Source organism: Geotrypetes seraphini, chromosome 4 (genome assembly GCF_902459505.1).
Source record: "Geotrypetes seraphini chromosome 4, aGeoSer1.1, whole genome shotgun sequence".
Taxonomy (NCBI): Eukaryota; Metazoa; Chordata; class Amphibia; order Gymnophiona; family Dermophiidae; genus Geotrypetes; species Geotrypetes seraphini.
The window spans coordinates 268086404-268100048 of record NC_047087.1 but is presented as its reverse complement, the minus strand read 5'-3'; the positions used below and the strand labels follow the sequence as shown (position 1 = coordinate 268100048).

General features: G+C 41.3%; 1 protein-coding gene across 3 annotated transcripts in view; it reads left to right on the top strand.

Moving 5' to 3' along the window:
* Positions 1 to 13645, top strand: part of DPYSL4 (dihydropyrimidinase like 4) — a 66124-nt gene that overhangs the window by 14521 nt on the left and 37958 nt on the right. Inside the window, exons 2-4 of one of the 3 annotated variants that reach the window (XM_033941988.1) lie at positions 9219 to 9307; positions 10621 to 10691; positions 11503 to 11687. In XM_033941988.1, coding sequence (XP_033797879.1) covers positions 11564 to 11687 — 124 coding nt within the window. In that variant the 5' untranslated portion in view covers positions 9219 to 9307; positions 10621 to 10691; positions 11503 to 11563. Of the gene's footprint in view, positions 1 to 9218; positions 9308 to 10620; positions 10692 to 11502; positions 11688 to 12757; positions 12819 to 13645 lie in introns of those variants that run through there. The other 2 variants (XM_033941987.1, XM_033941989.1) reach the window with 2 other exon arrangements.

Below are 13645 nucleotides of genomic sequence, written 5' to 3'. Positions count from 1 at the left end.
ACAGGTGGTCTCCACTTCCTTCTACTAACTTCACCAACTGAGAAGGATCAAACCTTATATCTCCTAACCAGACCTAGATCAGCTCCTCTACACCTATGTTCTCTTCAGGATGGATTACTGTAACTTCATATTTAATGGAGTAACCAAAAAGGAACTCAGATGCCTCCAGCAAGTCCAAAATGCAGTGATCCACCTCCAATAAAGCCTCAACTACCATGACCCCATCTCCCCAGCCCTCCACAGTGAACACTGGTTCCAATCAATAAACGATGCATATTCAAGGCCCTTGAAATAGCACATAAAAGATTCCATGCCACCACCCCAGTCTATATAAGATCCAAGCTACACCTGTACATCCCCACCTGCCCCCTCCGCTCTGAAGTTGAGAGACGATTGTGCATTGCCCATAGGAAGGTCTCTCCTGTTGGAAACCGGTACAGTCACTTTATCCCCCAGTTTTGGAACCATCTCCCCCCACAAATCAGGTCACAGTACTCACCAATGGCTTTCCAAAAAGTTGTGAAGATTTTGACAATCTCTTCTGAATTCTCCCCTTCCAACAATCACTAGTTGGCGACTACTCAGGCCCAATTTAGTGTAACTTTTCCTGGAATTTTCTATGATTATCCCTACCTCCAGGCATGTCCTTAAGTAACTGTATTGTCAAACGTACTATCCAATGTAACCTACTGTGAATGTTTGCTTGTAATCCATTCTGAGCTCCCAGGAGGACGGGATAGAAATCAGATTAAATAAATAAATACAGATGGGCAGGATAACATTTTGAATGCTATCCAAGATTGAAAATCTCTGTTTCAGAGACTCGGATAGTTGAATTAGTGCAGGGGTAGGCAATTCCGGTCCTCGAGAGCCGGAGCCAGGTCAGGTTTTCAGGATATCCACAATGAATATATATGAGATGGATTTGCATGCACTGCCTCCTTGAGATGCAAATCTATCTCATGCATATTTATTGTGGATATCCTGAAAACCTGACCTGGCTCCAGCTCTCGAGGACCGGAATTGCCTACCCCTGAACTAGTGTATAATGAGATATGTAGGCATGACCCGATTCTAAGTCATGACATATAGTATAAGCCTTATTAAATTATGCATATGCCTGATTATCACTTTTTGATTTGCATTGTACATCTATTGAACAAAATCAAACAAACTCACTGAGCATGCTCAAAAGTGGTATCTGTACAAACCAAGCGCATAATCAAGAAAAGCCTATCTGTGCTCACACCTAGTCTTAATTCTAGTCTCTGTAACACTTTTTTAGCACTAAAATATGAGAAATTAATGAGGAAATACCAACAAAATACATATTAAAAATGACTACTTAATATTCAAAAGAGAAAACTGGCAAGGACTTAATAAAATGACAAAATATGATGCTCTGCTGACTGCCGCAGGCAGAATTAGGCTTGGATATTCAATGCTGGGTCACTTCTGGGCACTGGCATCTAATATTCGGGACTAATTCGGGCATGTGCTGGCTGCTGGAGCTAGTGTGGGTCCTGACAGATATTCTGGCAGGACTCACATAAGACACATATGTGGGCCTCAGCTGAATATAAGCTGATTCCCTTCATTTCCTCCAAATACAGTAAATCTCATACCAGGCCCTTCCTCCACCACAATAGACTCATCAGACCTAACTTTTCTATCCCTGCATTCCTGCCCATCACAGGTTCCTTTCTCAAAATGGCCACCATAACATTTATCAGCAGCCTTGCAGTACAACTAGCCCTTGAGGATCAAAGTTCTATATCCCTGCTATATGATGTTCAACTCCTAACATAGGCTGTTGGAACATCTTCTGTCTTTCATAAGTGTTCCAGCTATGTATCATCTCCTGTTCAGGATTCTTAATATTTCAGTTTTCTATGCTGTTCTCCCAAGGGAGCTCAGAACGGCTCAAATGAATTTATTCAGGCACTCAAGCATTTTTCCCTGGCTGTTCTGGTGTGCTAGCAATCTATCCAGTGTACCTGGGGCAATTGGGGGGGGGGGGAAGATTAGGTGATTTGCCCATGGTCACAAGGGGCAGCATGGGTTTGAACCCATAACCACAGGGTGCTGAGGTTGTAGCTTTAACCATTGTGCCACACTCTCACCTCTGTACATAGGATTACCTGCATTGATGCAGTAATGCACAGAACTGTAACTTTGTTAAGTGGTATGCATTAGGTAACATATTTCTTGTCAGAATTGGTGGAGTAGGAAAAACATTATGGGTTTTTGGTGTTTCTTTTTTTATTATCAATTGACAACCTTCCAGTAACATAGAAAGGGATTTACTTGACCGAGGTCAGCAGTGAAAACAGAGGATGGCCTTGATCTTTCCTTGAGGGTGAGGGACACGTTCATAGGGATTTCTAATTCAATTGAAGGACTGGGGGTTGATAGAAACATGATGGCAGATAAAGGGTCAAATGTCCCATCCAGTCTGTCCATCCACAGCATCCAGTATCTCCTCCTCTCCCTAAGAGATCTCACATGCCTGTCCCACGCTTTCTTGAATTCAGACACAATCTTTTTTCTCTACCAACTCTACCGGGAGACTATTCCATGCATCTACCACACAATTTCTGTAAAATATTTTTTTTCCTTAGATTACTCCCGAGCCTATCACCTCTTAATCTCATTTTATGCTCTCTCACTCTGGAGTTTCAGCCCCTATTAGAGCTAGCATTGGCATGTGATGCAGTTCATGTAACCATTTTTGTTATAAGTTCATATTAATGTGGATTTACAAACTGAAGTATGTAAAATAATGCAGTGTTAATGCTCATTAAAGCATGCTTTAATGTAGAATAACATTTATTTTGGCACCAACATAATCTGGCAAATAGGCTCCTCGGCCTACTCATTAGTACTCCCTTATTTATCCCACAGTAGCCGTATCTCTCAGAAATCAGTCTTGACCATTAACAAACTTCCCAAGTTTAGAAAACACTATAATTGGTATTTAAAGCATGAATCCTGCCATAAACTGTTAGGTTTATTTCAAAATCAGTCTTTGCAAAAACATTTGCTGGCTGCGGGACTCCCATATTAATTAACACCAAAGTCAGCAAATATTTGTTTTCTAACACGGAGCTCGTTCCAAACCATCTGATTACATGTGATAATGCAGAAGAGAACAATGAGAAGCAAATCAACCCAGACATCTTCACTAGCAACAACCTGCAATTCTAATTAGTCATAATTTCTGTATATGCAAATGGATGCAAATTTACATTTACTTAGCTTCTCTGCTGGGGTATCATTTTTTCTTTCTGGCCAACAGATGTTCTCGATTCACATTCAGAAGTATGTTTAACTATTGGTTTGTAACATTATAATCTTTTCATTGTTGCATTTTTTTTAATTTGCATTTTTGAAACATTACATTTCCCATAATCATCATAAGCAAAGAAGACATTCTGTGTTTATTATAACCATAAGAATACAAATGTATTTTTAAAAACATTTTCTTTTGTTTTGTAATATCATACACACTTCTTTTTTATCCGAGGGTATCAACAATTCCTAAGAATCAGTAATCAGCACATTCAACACTTCAATTTAAACATACTTATAAAAGTTGCAATACATGGTAATGTTTTAATGTACTGGAATATGGGGTTGAGCATGGAAAAAGGTCATTTCTGAGTCAATTTCAGATTTTATCCTGATTTCTAGACTCTTAGTTTTATGTCAGTTTTTTTTCTATTCTAAAGATATCTATCTTTCTATATTTCATATAAAGTATTCTCCTAAACAACTTATTAAGCTAATAATTACCAAACAAACTAAAAAAAAAATTACTCTAAACTTTAATCTAAGGATAGCTTCGAGTCTAATTACTCATAATTTCAGTGTAAGCAAAAACAAGCACAGTTCTCGCTGATAGGATTATGCGTTTCATTTATCCAGAAACTGAATAATCACAAGGTAATCACTACTAAAACAGATACGGATTAAGCAAAATAGTCCTACTTCTTTTGTGTCTCCTTATAGGAGCTGCCATCCTAAAGATCTCACAGTTTTGAAAAGAAACTTCCAGGGGAAGCATAAAATGAGATATGGACCTTAACCTCGGCTTTCACTGGTCCCAAGAAACCAGATTCACTGAGCAGACTCTGTGGGGTCCTTTTACTAAGCTGCAGTAACAAGGGGCCTTAGCGCACCTTTGCATGGGTCTTTCCTGTGCATTAAGGCCATTTTTATCACAGTCATAAAATGGCCTATTTTCTATTTTTTTGTATTGTCATGTGTTAATGTTGCTATTAGTGTGTGGCCTTTTTTTAAAAAAATTACCGCATGAGCACTTACTGCAACCCATTTTGTAGACAGTATCCCCGCACTAACCAGTAATAGGAATTCATCAATGGTTGCCAAGCAATCTAATGTATGCTAACCATGTTAATAGCATGTGCTAAATGCTAGCGTTTAGCCTAATGTACCTGACCTAACGTACTGGCGTCTACCTCCAGGATGCCTAGCAGTACCTAAGCACACCTACGCACTGCTAGAGAGGATTATATAAAGGATGCCTCACTACTGTCAGGCTTTCTGCTTAGCCATCTTGCTCCCCTCCAATCCATCCAGAATTTTGCTGCAACGACTCATATTCCGTAAGAGCCGCTATACTCATGTTACCTCTCTCCTAAAGTCACTTCATTGGCTTCCCTTCTGTTTCCGAATACAATTCATACTCCTCTTACTGACCTACAAATACACTCACTCGGCTGCCCCTCACTATCTCCCTTCACTTATCTCCCCCTATATTCCCCCCCCAGCGAGCTCCGCTTAGCTGGTAAGTCCCTCCTATCTGTGCCCTTCTCTTTAACTGTCAACTCCAGACTCCGTCCCTTCTACCTTGCTGCACCGTATGCTTGGAACAAGCTGCCCAAATCCCTACAGTGGGCTCTGTCTCTTGCAGTGTTCAAGGCCCAGTTAAAAGCCCACCTCTTTGAGAGTGCTTTCAACTCCTAACTCCTCTCACCTTGGGTTCTGCATCCCCAACCCTATATGTTATGTCTGTCTGTCAAAATTAGATTGTAAGTGCTTCCAAGAAAGGACCATCTAATAAATGTCAAAATGTACAGCACTGCATCATCCTTCAGCGTTATATAAGTGATAAATAAGAACATAAGAACATAAGCAATTCCTCTGCTGGGTCAGACCTGAGGTCCATCGTGCCCAGCAGTCCACTCACGCGGCGTCCCAACAGGTCCAGCACCAGTGCAGTAATCCTCTATCTATACCCCTCTATCCCCTTTTCCAGCAGGAAATTGTCCAATCCTTTCTTGAACCCCAGTACCGTACTCTGCCCTATTACGCTCTCTGGAAGAGCATTCCAGGTGTCCACCACACGTTGGGTAAAGTAACCCCAAGGTTACTCACTAGCAATTTAAAGTATTATCTTAATAAACACTTTGGTGGTATGTAGAATGTTTATATGTATAATAGAAACATAGAAACATAGAAATAGACGGCAGATAAGGGCCCACGGCCCATCTAGTCTGCCCACCTTAATGTCCCTCCCCTACCTTTGCCCTGTGAATAGATCCCATGGACATTTCAGAAACAATCTAATTTTGTATGTAACATCATTACTAAGCTCTTTTGTCATAAGTCCAGCAGTGCAGTGTTACTCCTTGTCTATAGTTCATATATTGTAACTCATGTACTGTACCATCATTACTGAAATTAATGTTCATATGTCCATCAAAGCTGCTCATGTAAACTGCTCTGAATTGACTTCATAGTCATTAGTTAGCGGTGTAAAAGCTTTAAATAAACAATAAACATGTTCCTGGAGGAAACACCCTTAAAAATAATTAGCTAGATAGATTTAGGAGAGATGTTGCTTATGCCTGGAAAGAATTATGAGAAATAGATTTATGTTGGCATCTGTGTGTACTTGTGACCTGGATTGTCTTCTCTTTTATTTAGTATTTATATACCACTTATAATCTAAGTGGTGTACATTCAGGTACTCAAGAATTTTTTCCCTATCTGCCCTGGCAGGCTCACACTCTATCTAATGTACCTAGGCCAATGGGGGATTAAGTGACTAGTTCAGGTGCTGAGGCTGTGGTTCCAACCACTGCACCACACACGCCCCTCTTGGAAACCAGATACTGGGCTCAATGTACCTGTCCAACTCAGCATGGTTTTGCTTTGCAATGTTTATTCTTAAGGGATTTTTTATGTTTGCATTTTGTAAACTGTCTAGTTGTAGATGGTATATAAATGGTTAAAATAAATAATGTTTTGATAGTTTTACATGATGAAGTTCTTTATTTTCAGCCTCATAGTCTTTATCAGTAAAGTATTGCTTTTTTTTTTAGGGGAGGGGGTTCTGTTTGAAAGAACAACATTATATTTGCCCTTTGAGTAGAAATTTTTTAGTCAAATCCATCTACTGACATACTTGCCATTAATTACAGTACTGGCAGGAGTATACTTGTCTGATGCTGATCATGAAATGATTTTATGTTTTCTTGTTCTAGATTATCAGAACTAGGGGCTAAATTCACTACCCTGCCTGGTCATGATCGATTCGTGGCAGGCTGACTGATTCACAACAGGTCTTTATTCAAGTGAGGGCGATCGGAGGAATGCCCCCCCACCGACCACACGGATCGCTGGAGAGCGATCCTGATGCATGCGCAGACCATCTTCTTTGCCTATAGATGGTCTGCGCATGCGCTGGCCCTCCGTGCCCGGCAGAGCTGGAAACTTTTTTTTTTTTAACTTCTTGAGCCCATGGTTTTAACCTGCTTACCCGCGGGTTAAAACCACGGGCTTGCACTGAGGGGGTGAGCAAGAGAGTCGGGGCAGAGAGCAGGGCGGTTGAGAGCAGGATAATCGGGGCAGAGAGCGTGACTGCAATTTTAGAGGTGTCAGCTAGCATGAAAATAGTACAGACAAATGCAAATATATATTTAAATTGGAGAAGAACAAACACTAGCATTGGGCACATTGAGGTTGGTTACATTGGAGCAATTTTCTTGGATTCAAACAGGAAAAAGGTTACTGACTGAACTAGTGCAAAGCAGGCGAGTCGGGTCAAAGAGCAGGGCAGCAGAGAGCAGGAGAGTCGGGGCAGAGAGCGAGGTGGCAGAGAGCAGGAGATTCGGGGCAGAGAGCAGGGGTTTTTAAACAAGTGACTGGTCTTCAGCAGTCGCTTGTTTTTTGATTGGGCAGCCCAGTCGGTGTTCCTGAAATTGTTTTGTGAATCGCATCCTTCTTATTTTATATGTTGTTCCCCCTCATTTGTATATGTGGATCGGATCAGATCGGAAGATGATCAGCGCAGAGGTTAGTAAATCGGGTCGGAGGAAAATTGGTCGGTACACGATCGCAAACACGATCGGTGAGCTTAGTGAATCTAGCCCTAGGTTTTCTGAAGTTTTCTTTCATTTTTAGCTTGTGCCAAAGCTGAAAGTAGGGTATTCATGAGGATTGATAGACTTCATATGGATTTTATTTACAGTAGGCCATTCATGAGTATTAGTAGTACTATCTCTGAAGTACAGACTCTGTTCTGTGACTATGGGCTCCTTTTACAAAGGTGTGCTAGTGTTTTTAGCGCATGCACCAGATTAGTGCACGCTATCTGAAAAATTACCGCCTGCTTAAAAAGAGGGGGTGGCGGCTAGCGCACGTGGCATTTTAGCGTGCGCTAAGCGCGCGCTAAAACCACTAGAGCACCTTTGTAAAAGGAGCCCTATGTGATGAATTATTAAGCATTATTTTATTATTTGTATGTTTTTAGTATTGCACCATTGTGATTATATTTTGTTATGGTTATTTCTATATCTAAAATATACTTATTTATAATTTGTATTCCATTTTGAGTCTTTTAAAAAGATGTGATTTTATTATTTACTTACCTGGTTTTATAATCCATTGCTCCCCACAACAACAGGGCCTTGGACAAGCTGTTGAGAGAGACACAATTTAAATATTTCAACATTCCATCATGCCAGTGATATGGTTGCCTCACCTATAGCATTCATATTGCCACTTCCACATACAGTAGAATCTCAGTTAATTGGCACTCTCACCCAACTGGCAAAAAAATCATCTGAGGGAAAAAAAAATCCCCCGAAGCACCAGCAGCAGCGGTCCTGAGCCGGGAGCCCCCTCCCTCCCTCAAGCTCTAAAGGAGTAGAAGTGGTGACAGTCCTGAGCCATGAACCTCCACTTACCTCCTTACCCATAGCACCAGCGCAGCAGTGGTCCTGAGCCGCAAATCCCCCCTCTTTTCCTCAAGGCCTGAAGCAGTAGAAGCGTCGGCAGTCCTGAGCCGCAAACCCCCTCCCTCTACCCTGAAGTGGTCCTGAGCCGCAAACCCTCCCTCCCTCAAGCTCCAAGGCAACAGAAGCAGGTGACAGTCCTAAGCAGTGAACCCCTTCGCTCCCTCCCTCCCTTACCTGAAGCGACAACCAGTCAGCAGGAGGCAACGCTCAAAATAGGTTTTTCATGGCCAGCCCTGGCAGGACCTTTCCTCTGCCAGATTGGAAGTGATGTATCAGAGCAAAGGCCCTGCTGGGGCTGGTCATGAGCAGCCTGTTTTGAGCGCTGCATCCTGTGCTTTGGGTAAGGAAGGAAGGGAGCGAGGGGGTTTGCGGCTCAGGACTGCCTCCTGCTTCTGCTGTTTTGGGACTTGAGGGGGGGGGTGGCTTGCGGTCAGAACTGTTGCCATGCTGGTGCTTCAGGGTGGGAGGGAGGGAAGTGAGATCTGGCAGACACTCCTTGAACAGTACTGTATTATATAGTAACTCTCAGGCAACTAGAAAAACAGTTATCTAGTGTCCACTAATCCCCAGGGTGCCGGATAACTGAGATTCTACTGTATCTGTGCAACCAACTACTTGATTATTTCATAAGTGCAAGAATGACAAAGAAAGCAGCAAAAGCAACCAGGGATGAATCAGGTTCTTAGACTTGTCTTCCTGAACCACAAACATATTATTATTTTTTCTTTTTTTTTTTTTTGGGGGGGGGGATCTTTAAGTTTTAATGAGACCTTTTATTCAGTTACAAAGTGCTAGTTAGCAAGAACAAAACACTTTTCAATCCAAGTGTCTTGATCTCCGTTGTGAAACAGAACAAACTAATACAGTACATAAAAGATAATGATCTGTAAAGATAAATAAAGCTAGGATAAATAATTTGAATTAACACTGGCAATGTTATTTTTCATTTAGGGTGATCAACTCTTAATCAAAGGAGGCAAGATAGTCAATGATGACCAGTCTTTCTTTGCTGATATATATGTAGAAGATGGCTTGATAAAGTAAGTTTGAACTTAAGAATCTTTCAGTATTGTAACATAATGAACCCCCTTTCCAACTCTGAACAGGACAAGGGAACATATCAGGGAAATATGAAATCATCATACACCCCATGGTAATCCATGGGGATCTTCTGCAAACGGACAGACCTGCTTCAAGGCGCTTGGAGCTTGGGACATTTTGTAGGGATCCAGGAGGGAACATTCTGTGTGAATCATCTAATACAGACACATTGAATTCCATAGTTGCTCTAAAAATAAAATATTTCTCTGAAGTATTTGATGGATTGAAACAAATTAGCAAAAGTTGCAATTTCTGATATCCCTAAAAAATCAAAACAGCGACAAATACAATGAATCAAGCAACACAATCCCTCCCCCTTTAAAACCTCCCAAACCTTCCTCTCAGGCTACTCTCTGGGTTTACTTATGTTGTGGGGGCTCCCATAGTTGACATCTGAATTCAGCTGATAAATTTCTATCTTCTGTGAAACTCCAGGGCAGATGTACTGTATCACAATGAAAGCTTCCTCACTCCAGTGGTTTCTCCTCTGAGATTTTCTCTGAAAATTCACTTAAGAAAAAAAATTCTTACTGTTGCTCTCTTTAGTTTAGGATTTCTTTAATTTTGGGTGCATACTTCATGGAAACTCATGCTGCTGACCACCTCAAATCCTGTACTTTTCTGGATCTGAGTTCATCCTCCACTTTTCACCTGACTTTCTGTTTCTTGGTTTAAACCATTCCCACAGGTAAAGCCGTGTTTTACCCACAGAAGTGCAGTTCATATGTATAGGCTGTATGCATGTACTCTACCCAGGGGCAGGACTGCAATGGGTTTCTACTAGAGAATGACACGGGGACAAATTATTCCCCATCCCTGCTGGAACTCAATTTCGCCATCCCGTGAGTTTTGGCGCTGTTCCTTTCCCTGTCCCATTCCTGTAAGCTCTGCCTTAACTGCACAAGTCTTGAACACTTATGATTTTAAAGCATTTGAAGCTTGGGCAGAGAAGGGCAGAGTTTGCAGGAATGGAGCAGGGGCAGGAAAAGAACTCACCGGGATGGAAAAATGAGTTCCCGCAAAGACAGGGAAAAATTTGGCCCTATGTCATTCTCTAGTTTATACTTATTTTACAGTATAGTATTGAATTTTCAAAAGTAGGTGTATATTCTGTCACAAAAAGTCTAGCAAGTGTAAACCTGTGTACAGCTTTGCAAAGCAGCAATATGCAAACAGGTTGCTAGAAAATTACCTTTTTACTTTTCTGAAAGCCTGCTTATAACTATTGACCTACCTCTCTCTAATCTCACAGGTTCAAAGTGTGCTCATTCCTCTGCTTCCAGCTACACAGTTAAACCCAATTTTGCAACTAGGTAGAAAAAAGTGAGTCCATAAGAACATAAGAATTGTCGCTGCTGGGTCAGACCAGTGGTCCATCGTGCCCAGCAGTTCGCTCACGCAGCGGCCCTCTGGTCAAAGACCAGCGCCTTAACTGAGACTAGCCCTACCTGCGCATGTTCCAGTCCCGCAGGAACTCGTCTAACTTTGTCTTGAATCCCTGGAGGGTGTTTTCCCTTATGACAGACTCCGGAAGAGCATTCCAGTTTTCTACCACTCTCTGGGTGAAGAAGATTTGCATGCCGAATTATAGAATTTGGTCTAAGGGTAGCTCGGATGCTGGCATTTAAACCCGGTTTCAGCAGGAGTAAGTGCCAAAGGTTAGGCATGGGACCTGCACATAAGCATTATTCTATAAAAAAAATACGCACCATTTATAGAATAGTGCTTAGCGCCAATTTTTTTTTGCGCCCAAGTCTGGGTGCCATTTATAGAATTTCCTCATTAATTTCCAGTGATCCCCAACAAATCTGGGACAATAATGTGTAATATAGTTTAATGCCGAGAGTATTAATAATGACATTGTAAATGCAAATCTGTCAAACTCTTCTCCTTGTATTTATAAACCAAACAATGCTCAGAAATGTGAATGAGAGTCCAAACTTAGGGTCATGCTCCAACGTAATATCTGTTCTTTAATCGTTGCACACTTGTAAAAAAAATTGACGAGTTCTTCTTGCCCTATGCAGCTATTTTTTGTATTGTTCTAGTTTTCAATCCTGAGTATTTTGATAGAACACATTTTGACAATTGCACATTTGTCTAAATTGTCATCAAATCCTGAAACCTTTTGCAGACAAATTGGAGAAAATCTCATTGTTCCTGGTGGCATAAAAACAGTTGATGCTCATGGCCTAATGGTTATACCAGGAGGGATAGATGTCCACACAAGACTACAAATGCCCTTAATGGGAATGATTGCTGCTGATGACTTCTATCAAGGCACTAAAGCAGCCCTTGCAGGAGGAACAACAATGATACGTATGTACTGGATGCCATTACTGTGAACTAAATATCAAATAGTCAGATGGATAGAACCATGTTATTCATCATTTTGCAGCATAAACAAATGAATTGGAATGGCAATTTATGGGGAAATCATTAACTTTGAGAAGTATAATTGAGCTGGTTGATATTCAGCCCAAGGCAGTAAGGGTCTGGTAACCCGCTTCCAGCCGTGGACTGAACTATCGCTGGATATTCAATGTCAGTGCATGCGGATAACCGTGGGAAACCATCCTATATTATTCTTTAGTGTCTATCTCAGCCTCAGTCCTTCTACACCAGCATTCTTCAGTGCAAGGCTTGAGGGTCAGTAGCTGTGCCTATTCATACTCTGATTCTTATGTGAGCCAAGTATAGGATAATGAAGCCATTGTGACATCACTGATGTGATTGGCTGTTAGGCATTGGTTAAATGAGGCATTATGACATCACAATATCTGCTCTGGATACCAGAGACTGTCATTATTTAGTGTTTATCTTAGTCTCAGTCCTTCTACACCAGCATTCTTCAATGCAAGGCTTGAGGGTCAGTGGACGTGCCCATTCATAATCTGGTTCTTTTTTCTCTCCTTAAAGAATGACACGGGGATGGTATGCCATGGTTAACCAAGGGAGATGGGGAGAAGTGCTCAAGTACCTGAATGTAGACCATGTAGGCTATAAGTGATATATAAATATTAAAAATAAATAAATAAAATTATGTCCCTGTGTTATTCTTTAATGTTTAGCTCTCAGCACTTATTATTCAGATATGACTGCCAACCCTGACTGGTTGGGGTTCCTCCAGGAGAGGTTTGGGAATCAATGACATAATGGTTTTATATGTTTGATTTCTATTTAGCTATATTAGCCATTCCCAATCCGGTCCTCAGGGCATACCTAGTCCCATTGGGGTTTTTTTTTTCAGATTTCTACAATGAATATGTATGAAATAAATGTACGTGCACTGCCTCAAGTACATGCAAATATAACTCATGAATATTCATTGCGGATATCCTGAAAACCCGATGGGACTAGATGTGCCTTGAGGACTGAGTTGGGAATGACTGATCGATATGTATTTACACTTCTTATACACCACTTCTATTCAAAGTGGTTTACATTCAGGTGCTCTAAGTATTTCTCCCTATCTAACTAATAGTACCTGGGGCAGCAGAGGATTAAGTGACTTGCCCATGGTCACAAGGAGCAACACAGGGACTCAATGTGCTGATGCAGGGGTTCTAACCACTAGTCCACTCCTATATACACTCTATAAACACATATGTATATAGATATATAAAAAAGGAGAAGAATTTATAGAAAAGTTTTCTAAATACCTAAATTTATCTTCCTGATATTCAGAATGATTTAAGTAGGCAGGAAAGGCTTTGATCTACTTAAACAATGATAGTCAGTGGCACTTAACTATGCCACTGAATATTGGCTCTGATTGGCCATAAAAAAATTGGCAGGTCAGGGTTAATACATGGAGCAGCATTAGAGAGGAATTGAATATTTTTTGGGTGCTGGCAAAGTTCAGTTGCAGCATCGCATAGCTAAACAGGTAAATTTAGGAAAGCTCAAAAGCTGACCTAAATTCAGTCACATATCTATGTGGCTACATGCTGAATACTGGCAGGCACCCGCGTAGCAAAAAAAAAAAAAAAAAAGCAGTGTTTTTCCAAACCCAACTCCCTCTAGTCCCAATTCCCCTACTTTCTGGTCCGGATTTTCATCCCCCTTCCCGCATCCACATAATCCCCAACATATAGGATAGACCTCCTGTGCTTACCTGCAATCCCTGCTGGTCCAGCAAGGGTGGTGGAAGCAGAAGTGACGCCCATTCACTTCTGCCCCTAATGGCTGCCACAACCTCCTGCATTTTGGACAGGCAGCCACCAGAGGCAGGAGCAATTGAGCTTTACTCTTGCCTCCCCCACACCTGCTGGACC